We start from the raw sequence: 18,626 nt of genomic DNA, 5'->3' as shown, positions 1-18,626 counted from the left end.
CACAGATTTCCTCAACTTGAACAATTAACATGTTGAATAGTGGTGCAAAAAAGGTATATATTTCAAACTTTAATGCTATATATCTATGTGTTATTTATAATTTTTTAAAATTTTGAAGAAATCTTTGATGTATGCACGGTATAAATGTTACGGTTTAAACATAGGAAGGTCTTCAAAAAAAATATCCTAGAAATTGCGACAGTATCATAATTTTTTCTGATTAATAATAAACCATAATATTTTTAATTTTTCTTTTCATAATAATTCGTTATTAGGAGTACTATTATTTCCTCCATGTATTTTGCGTTTCGAACTAGGTTTTATTAAAGAAATATAAACATTAAGACCATATTTTTTATTTAATATAGTGAGATAAACTCAGTAAATTATAAAATGTATAGTTATAAACTCTCAAGAGTTTATAACTATACATTTTATAATTTACTTTAATTTGATTGCAAAACTAGACGCAGAGCGGCGAGACTGATTCTTTAATAGACGTGTTCATATATATGTCTTCATCAACTAGTTTTTCTCTGAATTTTAGCACTCAAAAACTAAGACAACGACTTAGAGTGCTACTACTATTTTTTATTTGTTTTGTTTAAATTCATTCAAGCCCACACTATTTTTAAATTTCTCGAACTATATTAATTGGCAGTAGTGCTAGCAAACCCTGTGGGGCCTATAAGACCAAGAACAACACTACATCAATATTTTCTTCTGAAAATGATTTTCAAGCACATGTACCATGGTATAGCATATTGTTACATCTATACGTTGATGAAGTAAAATGTATAAATAAACTTAATTAAAACACAATAGATTGCCAATAATTATACATATGAATTCATAAAGAATTATTTTCTATTAGAGAAATAAAACCGTAGCCGGCGGCTTTCCAAACTTGGAAATTTTGGCCGGTTAATAATTTTCAAGGGCAAGTCGCATTCAATACAAAATTCATGCTGTCTAATAATCCCTTCAAGGGCAAGTCCCATTCAATACAAAATTCATGCTGTCTAATAGTATATTTTAGTAGTATTAAAAAAATGTTATTGTTTACTACATTAAAATAAGTTAAATAACAACATACCCGACAGTGATTTATATTGCAATAAATCAGTTTATTGATTTAATTTTAATTAAAGCTCGATTCCAAGAGAATAGAACCTTGAACTCTGGATCCAATTCCTGCAGGCATTATTATATAAGGTGCCGGTTTTCCACTTCAGCTGGGCCGGCACTCTGCACCCAGTTCCTGCTGGCATTGAAGTCGTTCGAAATTAGTAACGATGTAACGGAGGTCCATTACACTTTTTTAGAGAGAGAAGAAGTAAAGGAATGAGGACTTTGGAATAACTACAAAAAATTTTCAAAAAACAGAAAAGCCCCTCAACATGGCCGACGCCTGGCACCGACCGTCGCAACTCCCTCCAAGTCCAACAGGGGAGCCTCTCGGCAGATCACAGCTCACTCCCCTTCCGTAGTATTCATGTTTTTGCTTGTTTAATTAAAACTAAACTTGAAATTCAATAAATAGATCCAAATTGTATTTTTATACTGTAATAATAACTAATAACTAATAACTATATTAAATCTAGATTAAGTTAATTCCATATTAAGAACAATAAATATTTTAGTACTACTATTATTTTTAAGACAATTTATTTCTGAAACAATTTATTTAGTGAAGTTGTTTACCAAATTAAACCCCTTCGTTAAACCCTGGCCGCAGTATCTAGCCATCTCCTCTTCCTTTCCGCGATTCCTTTTCCGTTAATGGCGAATTTCTGCCTTCACTGCTAGATGAAGGCGTGCTGGAATCATCTCGGTAGGCCGAAATGAGACTGAATCGTAGTGTTTGTCGACCTGTTAATATCGGCTTGTCTCTTCGGTTTCAGCGGCGTCAAGATACCAAAATTTCAACTGCTTCTCTGCATCCTGGTAACTTGTGATAGTCCAAATTATCGATTGGGAGATTGTTCGGTGCATTGCTTTTGCTTTCGGCAAACAATTTTGTGCGGGAATTATTGTTTCCTTGAAATTGAAACTGCTTTAACTATTGGAACCTCAATTTATAATTTTTGGGTGATTTGTTTCTTATACATGTATAATCTGCTCATTTGTTGAGAATTGTTTGGTTTTTAAATCAGTGGTTACTGATGCTTTCGTCTCAGTGGCAGTGTTAGCTGATGCATCAAATCTAGGGCATGGATCGAAGTTATTGGGGCGCGATCGATTATATGCTTCTGCTTCTGCTGCAACTTGTGCTCTGGAAGACAGAAAGCCTCGTAAAAGACCTTCAAAGGATGAACGCAGAACTATGGTGGAAACCTATGTTAACGAGTGTGTATTCTTCAAACCTCTTTTTGTTCAGCTGATTAATTGACTTCACGTCGTTTTAATAGTTCAATGTTGGATAAATGTTATTGAAGTTTATTTCCTTTCTTCATGTGGTATCGATTGATTGCGATATGTTCGTATGAGACGTAAAGTGATGCTTGCTGCCAATTGTGAATCCTTCTCAGGTTGGAATTTGGAATACTTGCAGTACCTCTAGGCCATAGTTGCGAAAAATGCCGAGTTGTGTTTGAAATTATCTGTTTTATGGTTCTGATCCTTGGCGATTCATTGCTGCTATACATACTTAATTGTTCCAAGCTTTCGATCCGGTCACCCATTTGATATTCTTAGACGCAGTTGGAAGCTCTCTCCATTGGAATTGCTTGGCCAGTCTTTGAATTTTGTGAGATTTTCTTATAGTAAGAAAAATTGTTTGAGAATGCAACCTTAATGTTTGTACACTTTGTAGTTGAATGGTCTTAAATAAGCACCATATATAGATATTTTCCGTGCTAATGCATTTTTCCCACATATGGTTCCTCCTTGTTTCCATTTTCTTTTGTTATTGCTGCTTTAGGTTAGGTGATGAGCTTCACTCTCACCTCACGTTTTGCTCGGGGGGATACGCATATGGCATATCTGTTGTGAAGAGAGTTTTTAATAGACTAGTCTATTCACTAGTTTTATCAATGATGATTGCTCTTAAAGAATATGCTGTACTAATCACCAACTGTTATAACAAAAAAAATAAGGACATGCTTGTTTTGTCCAATACCCCTATGATGGCTGATTGCTTATCAGGTTCTTATAAGTTTATTACCATACATGAATTTTTTTAAAAAATCATGTCATTTACTGGTCAACAGGTACAGAATAACAAATGATGGGAAGTTTCCAACTGTTTCTCATACTATAAAAGAAGTTGGTGGTGGTTACTATACTGTGAGACAGATCATACAGGAAATGTTATACAATTCCAAACAATCATCAACTGATGCTAAGTACGTCTCCATTGGGAAAAGCTCAACGAAAGAGACTGAGATAGCATCCAATTCCAAGAACGAAATAGATTTAACAGACATTAGGAACAATCACGATATGATATGCAATTCCGAAGAACAATCCATGTATACTAAGGACAATTCCTCAGATAAAAGTGCAACCAAAATTCATGAGATGATATGCAATTCCGAAGAACAGTCCATGTATGCTAGGGATGCTTCCTTGGAGAAAAGCATCATAAAAGAGGATCACATATTGACTAAATTTGAAGAGGTTCCTCAAGCCATGGAGCTAGGTGAAGGTACCGGACCAATCTTGAAGGATGTTGAGACTTCCAGTTCCATAGCCATTCAATCAAAGCAAGTCCAATTTGTTTCAGTTGAGGTAATTGATGAAACCCCACTTGTTTCCAACATTGCAACACACGTAGTATTCTATGAATTAAGTCCTGATTCTTTTGTCTGAATGTGATGCTCCAGTCATTGAGATAAATTGTTAGTCAGTTTCTTGTTCAAAGTTGTCTTCTTGTAGTTTATTATAACCCCGTGTCCTGCTCCATCTACTCATATTTGTATGTGCATCTTATTGCAGCCTTCTTTTTCTATTCTTTTGGCTGTTGAACAAGAGACATTTTATTATTATTCCTGTTTTGTAAGACTGATGAACCAAAAGATATGGAAGCTCAATCTCCAGACCTGATTGACAAACATGAAAGTATCCGGAACCTAGATTATGAGAAGGAACATGAGATACGTGAAGAAAAGGTGAAGTCCAATGCTTCAGAACATAGAGCTGGGCCACAGGAGTCGTCCGAAATATCTGGAAGGTAATTTTTCTTTCTTTACACGGGCATCTGGAAGAGCATGCTTTAGATGCAAATTGTTCAGGAGTGTGTTAGTTGATACTCAAATAAATGCTAGTGATGTTGTGAGATTTCAAGTCTGTTTAATTAATGGAATACTCTTTGCCTGAAACATGTTGTCCCCATGCGGATTGCCTTCCTTTTGTCGTAGCTTTCTACAAATTTTTCTTCATAGCCCTTGAGGCCCTTCAGCCCTTCTTTCTCTTTGACAGCTCTATCCTGTCCGGCAACAACTTCACTATGATATCGATTAAAGCCATGACATTTGTATCGGATTACGAACCTATTTTATGCTTCATGGGATATCTTCCAATTTTTAAGAAAATAGTTTTCATTTGTAGCTTTGCATTTTCTTCTCTTGCATTCTTGAGCCGCTCAACATACGCCGCACTTTACTGTTTGTCATCATATGCTCTGTATCTTATCTGAGATCTCTTATACTCCATTATCTTGAATGTAGAGAGCTGGACAACATGCCTCATGAATATGCAGATCAAAAGAAATCCTCAGTTTGGAATAATCTAAAGTCCTTTGCAAATGGAATTCTGAGCATATGGAAGAGATCTTGATTTTACTGGAAATTTGAAGCTTTTCATATTCGTTGAGAATTGCATAGATTTTTTATAGTCGATGTGGTTTATCAGAAATTGAAGTTATTAGTTTTTCTTCTGAACAAGAATATGCTAGTATTGCATTTAGATAGCAGCGTAGTCAGGTGATTTAGTAAATAGACGTGCGGGATTTGTTACTAGTAGGATAATTTTGTTTTCAAAATATTAATATTAATTTAAAAGATTTCTTTTTTATGGGGTAGTTGTGATTTTGAATTTGTTTGTGATTAATATAAAAAATATGAATTTCATTTAAATAGAAAGAATTACTACATATTTCATAAAAAAGGGTGAGATTATCTAATTAAAATGAAAATTAGATGAATTATGAGGGGGAAATGTGATCAAATGCAAATTTTAAATATTGTACAAATTTCAAACTTTGATCTGGACCGTTAGAAAATATCAGGTGATAAAATAATAGCAACAAAAAATGTCAACACAATGTCAACGGTTGATGTTGTATTGACATAAAAAACTTGAAATTTTATATTGTGTTGACATTGTGTTGGTACTATATTAAAAAGTTTGGAGTTAGTACAATATATGAGTTTGCGTTTTATCACTACCCTTATGAGGGGTATATATAAATATGAAAAGAAATAAAAAAAGTGATTTTATTTAAATGCTGATAGAAAAATGGCTATTTAGCTGATTATATATGCATGGGTTGCAATAGAAACTCCTCTTAAAATAATGTTACTTGTATCGAATTTAGACTATATTTTTTCATTTGAGTAAGAGGAGAATAAGGTATATAAAAAATGTATCTATTTACCCTATCATAAAGAAAAATATACCATTTCAAAAAGTAACAAATTTCAAAGGAAAAAGGTATATAGAAAGGTGGATTATTTTCTAAAATAAAAAATAGTACAAGATTCATTGCAAAATATAAATATATAATACATTCTCAAATACCTTCTCAAATACCTTATCCCTTGGAAAATGATTTTTCATAAAAAAAATAAATAAATATGGTAGTTGTAAGATTTTACCTCTCTACCGATGGAGAGATAAAGATGTCTACTCAAAACGAGAAAATGTATAATACATTCTCATTTACCTATCCTCTTGGAGATTTACCATAAAAAAGAGGTAAATTTGGTAGTTATCATACTTTACCCTCCCATTTCACTCTGATCTCTCCCCCTTGGATATGCTCTAATATCATTCTGTATCGAGCTCATTTTGTTGAGAAACATAATATTATCTTCACATAAAAAATACTACTCTGCTACTATATCATTTATACTACTCTGCTACTATATCATTTTTCCCAGCAATTGAACAATGCAATTTGACTTTCATTAATATCGTCATAAAATTATATAGATTTTGATGATAATTTTTAATAAAATTATGTGAAATTTTATATTATTCTAATAGAGATAAATTGATTTCCATATAGAATGTGAGAGGAATAGTTATTTCTTATATTCAATTGTGTAGAATCTGAAATTTTAGGTTTTTATTGAGGGTTTTTTGGTCATTTACGCATTAAAATAATCCTAAATATGACATATCCGAGCATGACCAAGAATTATATCAGTGTGGGCAAACACACTATATAATTTTCAATTCTCCATGAAACAGTTCCTCAAATTTTTACATATATAAATCCCGTCATATCCTATGTTTTAAAGTGAACACGCCCTTATTTTAAAATTAAGGAAAATAGAGATTAATTGTAGCCACATCCCAAGATTAATTCATATTTTTAAATGGTAGATAGAGTATTACGTAAGATGTGAATTATCATTTTATTACGGTGTTGTATGTATATGCATTTTGTGTGTGGTTCGCACACCTTGTGCCTGATATCAATTGTACGACAGTAGTGAGAATCGATCTTTGCCCATTTTTACAACCTGCCCCTTCAAAACTAACTGCACTGCCCCTGCGGGCTCAATGACTAGTTTTATGGTGGACTAGTCCCTTCTTTTCACTCACAATATAGTAGGAGTATTTCTTTTATAATTAAGAATAGTACCATTATGGCTTGACTCATTTTTCAGTCATATATAATATTTTCATTACTTCGTGTCATTCTCAAATAATATTTTTCAGGAGCTCAAAAGAGTATTCTATTGCTCTAGTAATAATAGTTGTATTACAAATAATGTAGAAAAAACAATTTAATCACTTTGCCATAACAGTGAATATTTTTAGATGCTAATAAATGATGGAATTTGGCATAAATGGTACGTAACAACACTCTGTGAGAGAAGTTGAATTTTGTGAAGTAGATGATATTCTGTGTTTAGAAAGATAATCTCCTCAATTGTAGACACTGTTGCAATTTTTAATGAATGAAACGTAAAATTAACCTTGAAACTTGAAAGTATGTAACATAATAGTGTCGGGATTGTCTTTAAAATATGGAGTATGAAATATATGTTGATTTCTGGGGATTACAAGAGATAAAAGCCGGGCGTAATACAACCCAAAAAAAGGAATATAAAAGAGGAAACTGAACTAGAATGAGATTACAAATGTAAAAAACGAAACAGTAACCGTGAATAATGTTTGAGCCGAGTCGAGGAGGCCTCTTCCCGCAAGACGAGATACGCCCCGGTAGTGCTCTTCGGTTTGGCGTGTCGTCCCCAAAGGTAAAACGGCTACGTCTCTATTGATGCAGCACCGCAATCAGTAGAGCTCCGACGAACTGGATGTAGGAGAGGGCAGAGCTTCGACAGAAAGACAATGCAGAGAGGGAGAGAGCTTATGCTGTAATGCTTGTGAATGATGTAGTGTAATGCATGGAGTGGCTAGCCTATTTATAGGCTCAGTCCACTGCTGTGGGTCAACAGCCATGAAGGTTTGAAGGCTCATCATGGCAGATTTGTAACCGCCGACGGTTACGAGCGTGTGGCAGGAGTGTGCCATCCGTGTGTGAAGCGTGTGGATTTCTCACGTGGCAGCCGTGACTGTGCCTCGCTTGACGACGTGTCAAGCCACTTGGATTGCTGACTCGGCGGTGGTCCAAAAAGAATAGTTTGGGCCAAGCCCCAAGCCCAAAGACCACCCAAAGACCAATTGCCAAGATCGAGATCGGGATCGGGCCCGGGCCCGGGCCCGAGGCCCGCGGCCGCGAGCGCGAGCACGGGCACAGGCTCGGGCTCGGGCTCGGGCTCAGGCGGCGGCGGCGGCGCGCGCGTGTGGGCTCTTTCACTCATCTTGGTCCACTATAATTATTAAGTAACATAAAGTCACTTAATTTATACACATTAAAAGATGTGTTAATCCTCCAATGTGGGATAATTAACACTAGTTAATTATTCCCTAAGCTCCAACTCCAAGCTTTAATAAAAGCTAATTATGCCCAACTTTAATCCACTATTTCTCACTCACCGGAAATCGGATTTGAGAAAGTGAATATACTACATTTATCTACGTAAAATGTAGATCGACGCTATGTCATTTAATTTCACAAAATTAAATGTCTCGTCACATTTATTATTTGGTCAAAATCCATTGACCGGGCATATTTAATACCATGATTTCTACAATCCCCCACATGAGTGGAAATAGCCGAATGCATATGCATGCAGACACAAGCTCAACCCTCGAGAGGTATATAAGCATAAGGATAGGTAGTTGTTGACTTTGAACCCTCCATAGTCGACACCATCGGATACACAGGCGGCTTAGTAGCGCGATGCTTTGAACTAATCCCCCACGGCGTGCACCGAGACAATGGTGTTAACGCTTAAACACCTCAACCTCATCCGTTCTCACGTTTTGTGTCCATTGCGGTCTTGGACACCACTTTGGATTCATAAGTGTGTTTTATGAAGCGACCACACTTCACACTTACATAGGTGATTCTTAGTCAAGTACCTTGTCATACTTGGTCTCTCTGAGAATTCCATCTCTTTGAGATCCTTAAGAACCATTAAAAGTCATAGACTTAGCCTTTACCACTAGGCAAGCTCTCCAACACTCTATTGCTCTCTAGGGAATAAATATAGTTTGAGTGTTTTTCCATGAACTCTCATAGCTTAGTTGTCCCTTTGAACCAAGTTCTTGGGATCTCCAGTTATCATGGTTGGGTTACCACTATGACAATTCTTTAGTTTGTGGATTTCAAACCCATTCCCTCTAGCAACTTATTCATTTGATCACGGTTTAACCCTTTGGTTAGCGGATCTGCTAGATTATCTATTGACTTCACATAGTCAATTGTAATCACCCCTGTTGTGATCAAATGTCTCACGGTGTTATGTCGTCGACGTATATGTCGAGACTTACCTTTATAGAAGCCATTGTTTGCCCTTCCAATAGCTGCTTGGCTATCGCAGTGGATCAGCACTGGTGGCACTGGCTTAGACCAACATGGAATGTCTTCAAGGAAGTTCTTAAGCCACTCGGCTTCCTCACCAGCCTTATCCAAGGCAATGAACTCCGATTCCATTTTTGATCGGGCTATACAGGTCTGTTTTGTGGATTTCCACGATACAACACCACCCCCAATAGTAAAGACATATCCACTTGTTGAAAGTGAGTCTCTATTATCGGATATCCAATTGGCATCACATTACCCTTCAAGTACCGGGGGGTATCTCGAGAAGTGTAGCCCAAGATTTTGAGTGTGTTTTAAATATCTCAAAACCCTCACAAGAGCTCTCCAATGCTCTTTGCTTGGATTGCTCGTGTAACGACTCAACTTGTTCACGGCACAAGCAATGTCAGGTCGAGTGCAATTAGTCAAGTACATAATGCACCCGATGACCCGTGCATACTCTTCTTGTGCAACGGGCTCGCCTTTGTTTTTGCTCAAGTGAACGTCGAGTTCAATTGGAGTCTTAACCGGCGCGCCATCATAGGCTTTGAATTTATTCAATATCTTCTCAACATAATGTGATTGTGTTAAGATGATTCCATCATTCGTTCTTAGAATCTTCATTCCAAGAATTACATCGGCTAGACCCATGTCTTTCATGTCAAAGTTTCTCTTTAACATGGCCTTTGTATCGTTAATTACTTGAGTGTTGCTACCCAAGATTAACATATCATCAACGTAGAGACACACTATAACATGACCGTTATTAGTGCTCTTGATGTAGACACATTTGTCGCACTCGTTGATTTTAAACCCATTTGATAACATCACATTATCAAACTTCAAGTGCCATTGCAATGGCGCTTGTTTCAATCCATATAGGGACTTTACGAGCTTGCATACCTTTTTCTCTTGTCTAGGTACTACAAACCCTTCGGGTTGTTCCATATAGATTTCATCTTCTAGTTCACCATATAGAAACGCGGTCTTTACATCCATTTGATGAATCTCAAGATTGTGCAATGCAGCAATAGCGAGAAGCACTCGTATAGATGTAATCCTTGTTACAGGTGAATAGGTATCGAAGAAGTCATGTCCTTCCTTTTGTTTAAAACCCTTTACTACTAATCGGGCTTTATACTTATCAACTGTTCCATCGGCCTTAAACTTTCTTTTAAGAACCCATTTGCATCCTAAAGGTTTAGCACCTTCGGGCAAATCAACCAACACCCATGTGTGGTTTAGCAAAATTGAATCAATTTCGCTTTGAACAGCTTCTCTCCAATGCAGCCCGTCTGGGCCAGCAAAGGCTACTTTTATCGATGTTGGTTCTTCATCCAACATGAAAGCAATGTAGTCAGGACCAAAAGTTTTTGGTGTTCTGACTCTATTACCACGTCTTAGTACTGTATCTTTTGGATCGGGCCTTGCACGCTTGCGCGATTCAGGTTCCGCATCTGCTGATTTAGAACTAGTGGCTTCTTCTTCCACTTGTTTAGAACTAGTGGCTTCTTCAATTCTTGTCTCAGAATTGGTTGAGACGTTTTCCTTGTCTTTGCAAGGAAATGTATTTTCGAGAAATACAGCATTCCTCGACTCAATTGTTGTTCCTACTGTGATAGTCGATATTTCAGACTTGTGAACAACAAATCGATATGCACTACTGTTAAGTGCATACCCAATGAAGATGCAATCAACCGTCTTAGGTCCGATTGTAACTTCTTTGGGCGGAGGAACCATCACCTTTGCCAAACACCCACACACTTTGAGGTATTTGTAGGATGACTTCCTTCCCTTCCACAACTCATAAGGAGTGACATCTTTTCCTTTGAGAGAGATCTTATTCAAGATATAGTTGGCTGTCAAAACAGCTTCCCCCCCACATGTTATGTGGTAATCCTGAAGTTAGAAGCAGTGCATTCATCATCTCTTTTAGAGTTCGATTTTTGCGTTCTGCAACACCATTAGATTGTGGTGAATATGGAGCAGTTGTTTGATGAATTATACCACTTGCGTTGCATAACTCCTCAAACGGGGCTACATATTCGCCTCCTCTATCGCTTCGAATCATTTTGATTTTACAACCAAGTTGATTCTCAACCTCGTTCTTATAATTTTTGAACGCTTCTATTGCTTCATCTTTACTTCTTAAAAGATAAATGTAGCAATACCTTGTGCAATCATCTATGAAAGTGATAAAGTACTTTTTACCACCTCTTGTTTGCACCATCTTTAAATCACATACGTCCGTGTGAATTAATTCAAGGGGTTTTGTGTTTCGTTCAACCGAATGAAACGGCAACTTAGTCATTTTTGCTTCAAGACAAATTTCACATTTATCTTGATTATCTACTTCATTAGCCTTTAGTAAATCTAAATTAGATTTACTAATCTTTTAATGGCTTTTGAATTTACATGTCCCAATCTACAATGCCACAAATTTGAAGACTCGGTCAAATAAGAGGAAGTAGATGCTTTATTATTATTAGCCAATGGCTTTGCAACACTGCGAGTTGCTACACTAAGCTTGAAAAGCCCATTGGTTACATAACCTTTTCCGAGGGATTTTCCAAACTTATACAAGACAAACCTATCAGACTCAAATACAAGTTTAAACCCCTTATTAACTAGTATTGATCCTGACACTAGGTTCTTGCGGATGTCCGGGACATGCAGCACATCCTTCAAAGTGATTGTGACGCCAGACGTCATCATGAGAATCACGTTGCCAACGCCGAGGATTTCAGACGATGCTTGATTCCCCATGTTGATTTTCCTTCCTTCAACAGCCATGTAGGAGACAAACTTGCTCCTGTCGGAGCAAACATGAGCAGTAGCGCCGGTGTCGATGTACCAGCCTCCCTTGTTATCAACAAGGTTAACCTCTTCAGTGACCACTGCAATGAGGTCGTTCTCATCCCAGTCCTTGAACTCCTTCTCAACGACGTGGGCAACCGGCTTCTTCTTCTTGCTGCGGCAGTCCTTAGCAAAGTGGCCTTGTTTGCCACATTTGTAGCAGTCACCTTCAAACTTCTTTGAAGGCTGCTTTCCCTTCCCTTTGTCGCTTGGACGGTTTGTGCGAGGGCGTTTGTTGGAGGGACCGCCCCGCTCTAACAGGTTGGCTTTGGCTTCATTTGGGGTGAATCCCTTAGCCTTTTGGTCGCTTTTGGGCACATCTGCCTCAATGCGCAACTTCACGATCAAGTCTTCAAAGGTCATCTGCTTTCGCTTGTGCTTGAGATAACTCTTGAAGTCCTTCCAACTTGGAGGGAGTTTGTCAATGATCGTGCACCTTAGGAACTTATCGGGCAAGGTCATCCCTTCAGCCACTAATGAGTGGATGATCATTTGGAGCTCTTGGACTTGCTCCATGATGGGTCAAGAGTCGACCATTTTGTAGTCCATAAACTTGGACGCTACGACCTGTTCAGTCCCTGCAGCATTATCTATGCTATATTTCTTTTCTAGGCTTTCCCACATTTGTTTAGATGTGGTTACATTGGAGTATACATTGTACAAACTATCATCTAATGCACTTAGAATGAAATTTTTACAAAGATAATCTCCTTTCCTCCAAGCTTCATAGTCTGCCATGACTTCGAGCCTAGTCTCTTGGTCGCTTGGCGCGGGCGGCTCGTTCTCCGTGAGGAAGTTGGCGACGCCCAATGTTGTCAAGTAGAACAACATCTTTTGGTACCACCTCTTGAAGTCTGATCCTCCAAACTTGGGTGGTTTCTCGGCCGGTGGCATCATTCTTGGTGCCAAAGGTGCCGCAGTTGGTCCTTGGAAGGAACCAATTCCGTTGCCCCCGAAGGAGCCAACAACGTGGTTGGGCATAGAGCCCCCACCATTTACGTTAGGCATAGAGCCCGCCATGAACGTACTATCCCCGAAGGCCCCAGCATTCGTGTGAGGCCCGAAAGCCCCAACACTCGATCCATTAAAGGATCCGAAGGAACCACTAAAAGTGGAACCAACCGATCCACTCGAGGTGGATCCACCAGTGAGCCCAAGGGGGTTAACGAACTCCCAAGGGGTTGTTGATGAAGAGGGATAGCGCCCGGGAGTGGGCATCATCGTCGGAATTGACGACGTATTGACCGGTCCAGTGGTCGCCATGGTGGAGGGAATGGCGGCGGTGGTGGCGGCAGCAGTGGTGTTAGATTCCGTCGACATCTCCAGCAAAGGTGTTTTAAGTTTCGAAATTATTAAGTTCAGTTTAGGAGGTCCAAATCCCTTCAAAGGTAAGTATATCTCGTCTTGCGATTGTTGGTTTCTGGGGATTACAAGAGATAAAAGCCGGGCGTAATACAACCCAAAAGAAGGAATACAAAAGAGGAAACTGAACTAGAATAAGATTACAAATGTAAAAAACGAAACAGTAACCGTGAATAATGTTTGAGCCGAGTCGAGGAGGCCTCTTCCCGCAAGACGAGATACGCCCCGGTAGTGCTCTTCGGTTTGGCGTGTCGTCCCCAAAGGTAAAATGGCTACGTCTCTATTGATGCAGCACCGCAATCAGTAGAGCTCCGGCGAACTGGATGTAGGAGAGGGCAGAGCTTCGACAGAAAGACAATGCAGAGAGGGAGAGAGCTTATGCTGTAATGCTTGTGAATGATGTAGTGTAATGCATGGAGTGGCTAGCCTATTTATAGGCTCAGTCCACTGCTGTGGGTCAACAGCCATGAAGGCTCATCATGGCAGATTTGTAACCGCCGACGGTTACGAGCGTGTGGCAGGAGTGTGCCATCCGTGTGTGGAGCGTGTGCCGTGACTGTGCCTCGCTTGACGACGTGTCAAGCCACTTGGATTGCTGACTCGACGGTGGTCCAAAAAGAATAGTTTGGGCCAAGCCCCAAGCCCAAAGACCAATTGCCAAGATCCAAGATCCAAGTCCAAGATCGGGATCGGGATCGGGATCGGGCACGCGGCCCGCGACCGCGAGCACGGGCTCGGGCTCGGGCGGGCGGCGGCGGCGGCGCGCGCGTGTGGGCTCTTTCACCCATCTTGGTCCACTATAATTATTAAGTAACATAAAGTCACTTAATTTATACACATTAAAAGATGTGTTAATCCTCCAATGTGGGATAATTAACACTAGTTAATTATTCCCTAAGCTCCAACTCCAAGCTTTAATAAAAGCTAATTATGCCAACTTTAATTCACTATTTCTCACTCACCGGAAATCGGATTTGAGAAAGTGAATATACTACATTTATCTACGTAAAATGTAGATCGACGCTATGTCATTTAATTTCACAAAATTAAATGTCTCGTCACATTTATTATTTGGTCAAAATCCATTGACCGGGCATATTTAATACCATGATTTCTATAGTATACTCCAAATTAAGAATCCTAAATATGAGATGTGAAATTGTCCAAAAGAGAGAGCTGTGCCTGTACCGTTTAAACATTAAAAAATGTCTTCATCTTAGTGTTATTTAGTCGACTTTTGCGTAATTTAAGGCCGCTGATTATGATAAAGGGGTAAATGTGTCTCATCACTCCCACAAATCATCATCTTAGTTTTACTTTTGGTTAGACCTAGAAATGGTGTTTTGCTTTCGGAGAATTGTAGTAGTAGTAGTATTCAACATACCAAATTCGTATACACTACTCCTATTATTGAGTGGCTATTTGATTTTACTTAAATAATCTATTAGTATACACTACTCCTACTACTATTATTGAGTGGCTATTGAATGGAGTAATGTTTAGTATTTTTTTACTTTCAAGTCTCAATATAAATCCTTTTTCAGTTGTTCTATTATAAATGACATTGATTTTCATTTTTAATAAAAACCCACATATTGACTCTATCTTATTTTATTATTTCTTCTTTTTATTCTTTTTTTACATTATTTTCTCTTTATTTAATTCAATAAATACTAGTAGGTCGAGTACTACCTCCATTCCAAATTATTGATGTCGTGTTCCATTTTAAATTGTCTCAAATGACGTAAGTTATTTCTCTTTATTTCTAAAAACAAAATATCTAATCTCACTTTATTTTTTTAACCATTTCACTTTCTATTCTCTCTCTTCTTTTATCCTTTCTCAGAGCATCCACAACGGTGGCGTCCGTCGCCACGGCGGTCCGCGCCGCTGGCACGGACGCCACCCACCGCCGCTGCGCTCACGCCGCTGGCACGGCGCTGCTCGATCGCCGTGCTCGATGCATCGAGCAGCGCCGTGCCAGCGAGCAGCTGACGTGGCGCGCCCTCATTCGTCAACGGCATAGCCGTTGTGTTTAAATTATTTTTTTTTAAAAATCAGTTTTTAATTAAAAAACCGATAAAAAATAAAAATAAAAAATTTTCACTTCCCAAAAAAATTATATCCGTTTATAACCGTTTTTTCCCACTTTTTAATTTTTTTTTAATTTTTTTTACCCCAAAAATACACACTTTCATCTATAAATACCCCCAATTTCACTCCCAAAAATTCACATCAAACTACACAATTCTCATCATCATTCTCTCATCTCCATTCTCATCTTCAATCTCTCATATCCATATTCATCTTCATTCTCTCACACCCTACAACACCACTATGTCCGGTCACGACGATAACCCAAGCGGCTCCCACGGTTGGAACCCCGAATGGTTCGGTTCACAACCGTTTCCTAGTCCGGAAACGGACTATTCGGCCCCTCCTCTCACCCAAGATTCGGGCGTTCCGGGTGGCTACCGGCCATACCCGGTCGACGACCAAGGTGGCTCCGATGGGCGATACGGGTGGACACCAGAGCCTAGGCCTCCCGTCCCTTCCCAAACTCCGACTCCTCCATCTCGCGCCGGTGTCCGCACACCGTACTCACCGGCGGAGATGGATAGATTGTTCAAGGCGTACTTGGAAATATCCGAAGATGCGGTGGTGGGCACAAACCAATCCGGCGATCACTTTTGGTGGCGCGTCTCTCGGCGGTACAATGCAAACCGGCCACCGGGAACGATCGAGCGCAACGAGAGTATGGTGCGCAACTGCATCGGCCGAGCCAACGACGAAATTGGCAAGTTCAATGGCTATTTCCTCCAGGAGTCGCGGAATACCGGGAGCGGCCGGAGCGAGGTCGACATCATCACTGCGGCGCTGAGCACCTACCAATCCATGAACGGTAAGTCGTTCAAGTACCTAAATGTTTGGCAGGAAACGAGGACGCACCCGAAGTATCTGGGAGGCGTAACATCCTCCTCTAGCGGCTCCTCCAAACGGTCACGGTCGGCATCTCTATCCGACGCCGGCGAAGAAGTGGCTAGCCAACTCGCCGAAGCTAACTTGGGTAGCCCCGACGCCGACCGCAAGGAAGGAAGAAGACGGCGACCGAACGCCGTCGCGCCGCGACTCTATCTGCCCCCGCTCCCGAACCCGCACCCTATGTTCCACCTCCACCCCCGAACAACTCGTTGTGGGCCCTTTTGGCCCAACTCAATATGGCCGATAGGTCATCTATGACCCCCACGCAACTTCAAACGCACGAGACCATGATATTGGGTCTCCAAAAACAATTGGGGTTGGTGCCGCCGGATGCGTAGTCTTCCTCGGGTAATATTAGCCAATAATTGTGTAATTTTTAATTTTTAGGATTTTAATTATGTAATTTATAATTTTTAGTATTTTAATTATGTAATTTTTAATTTTTAGTATTTTAATTATGTAATTTTTAATTTTTAGGATTTTAATTATGTCTTTTTTATTTTATTTGTAATTTGTAATATTTATTGTGGTTTTTTAATGAATTTTAGTATTATGGAAATGTTTTTGTGTAATTGAATTTTAAATTAATTGTGCTCGTCCTTGCGGAAGAGCACAGCTGTGGGTGTTGTGCTCTTACCAGAGAGCAGACGGAAAAAGTGGGGTCGGGCAAACAACCGTGCCGCTGGCAAGAGCACGGTTGTGGATGCTCTCATTGAAGTGTTTTATTTATCTCCATTGAATTCACAAAACACAACTTTCTTAAGTTTCTCGTTATTTTATCCTTTTTAACTCACAAAATACAACTTTCTTAAATCTCATGCAGAAAAAAACGCCTTAAGTAACGTGAGATGAACGGAGTACTACTACTTTTTGGGCTATCTCATTATAGTTGAGTCATTTTTTTTGAGCAAAAAACAACGCATCTCCTCACTTAATTTAGACTCCCTATGTTTTTATCTCTCTACTCTAGTCTGTATTCTACTTTATTCTATCTTCATTTAACTCATTTTACAGTTAACACAATTTTATTAAATATTGTGCCTAAAAGAAATACTCCATATCCACTAAAGAGGGACAGAATGAGCATCATTTTCTAAAATCTCATCTTCATTTTCTTAAATTTCATTTTCAAAAGAAATCCATCACTTGTACCAGGGATGGAATGTAATTTTTAGTTTAGTTTTTGATAATATCATCTCCAACCATTTATATAAGACTTAAACTTATTTTAGTGTAAATGTCAAATCAAATTAATTTTAATCCAACTATTTACACTGCAAACTTAAAACAATATTACATATCCATTTACTTTTTATACTCACAAAATTTTAAAAATGATTTGAATTTATTTTAGTTTAAAACTAAAAATGAATATATTTTGCTAAAAGTAAAAAATGGAATGAGTTTTAGAATACTATTAGGATTATTTGTACTAAAACAAACTCAGTGTAAATGTTATATTATTTCAAATATTGATTTCACTATAACCATTTACATTAAATTCAAACATCATATATCCACTTACTTTTATGCTCACAAAATTCAAAAAGTATGATTTTTAATATATTTAAGAATAAATTCAAAAATAGATACATTTTTACCAAAAACTCAAAATAGAATGATTTTGCAAATACTACTTCATCTGTCCCACAAAAAGATGACCCGTTTTTCTTTGTGGTTTGTCCCAAAGGTTTGCTTAACACACTAAATATAACTACATAAAATCTTGTGCCGTCCAAGGTTTGCTTAAATATATACCTATACTATTTTGAACTTTAAAAATGGTCTAATATAAAATAAAACTCAATAATACTTCCCCCATCCCTTAAATTTTGTCATATTTTTCCATTTCTCTCCGTCGCACAAAATTTATCATATTTCACTTTTTACTATTTTGATAGTGGATCTCATATTCCACTAAATCATTCCAACTCACATTTTATAAAAGTAGGATCCATTATCTACTAATTTCAACTCACTTTTTATTACATTTCTTAAAACACGTGTCTGATCAAAGGGTAACAAAATTTAACGAATGGGAGGAGTAATGAACATGGACATCATCAATACTAAAATAGTGAATCTCATATTCCACTAAATCATTTCAACTCATATTTTATAAAAGTATGATCCATTCTCTATTAATTTTTTCAACTCACTTTCTATTATATTTTGTAAAACACTCAAATGATCAAAACGCTAACAAAATTTAAGGAATAAAGCTAACAAAATTTAAGGAACTAAGGGAATCATGAACATGGACATCAACAATGATCAATGCCAAAAGCGATTTATATGGGGCAAAAACAGTAAAATCACG

At 38.3% G+C, this 18,626-nt stretch overlaps 1 protein-coding gene across 3 annotated transcripts; it reads left to right on the top strand.

The window, feature by feature from the left end:
* The first annotated feature begins 1,686 nt into the window (after positions 1-1,686).
* LOC121769071 lies at positions 1,687-5,016 on the top strand. 3 transcript variants are annotated; one of them, XM_042165749.1, is made up of 5 exons: positions 1,689-1,947; positions 2,187-2,349; positions 3,213-3,732; positions 4,005-4,174; positions 4,671-5,016. In XM_042165749.1, exons 1-5 carry the CDS (start codon positions 1,845-1,847, stop codon positions 4,777-4,779), a joined length of 1,065 nt encoding a protein of 354 aa, XP_042021683.1. In that variant the 5' UTR covers positions 1,689-1,844; the 3' UTR covers positions 4,780-5,016. The 3 variants fall into 3 exon arrangements, with proteins under 3 accessions (XP_042021684.1, XP_042021683.1, XP_042021682.1); XM_042165748.1 differs by having other exon boundaries at positions 1,690-1,947; positions 2,181-2,349; XM_042165750.1 differs by lacking the exon at positions 4,671-5,016 and having other exon boundaries at positions 1,687-1,947; positions 2,181-2,349; positions 3,940-4,140.
* The last annotated feature ends 13,610 nt before the right edge of the window (positions 5,017-18,626 follow it).

This window comes from Salvia splendens, chromosome 15, assembly GCF_004379255.2.
Source record: "Salvia splendens isolate huo1 chromosome 15, SspV2, whole genome shotgun sequence".
Classification (NCBI taxonomy): domain Eukaryota; kingdom Viridiplantae; phylum Streptophyta; class Magnoliopsida; order Lamiales; family Lamiaceae; genus Salvia; species Salvia splendens.
Note: the sequence above shows the minus strand (reverse complement) of the source record. Positions and strands in the feature narration are given on the sequence as shown.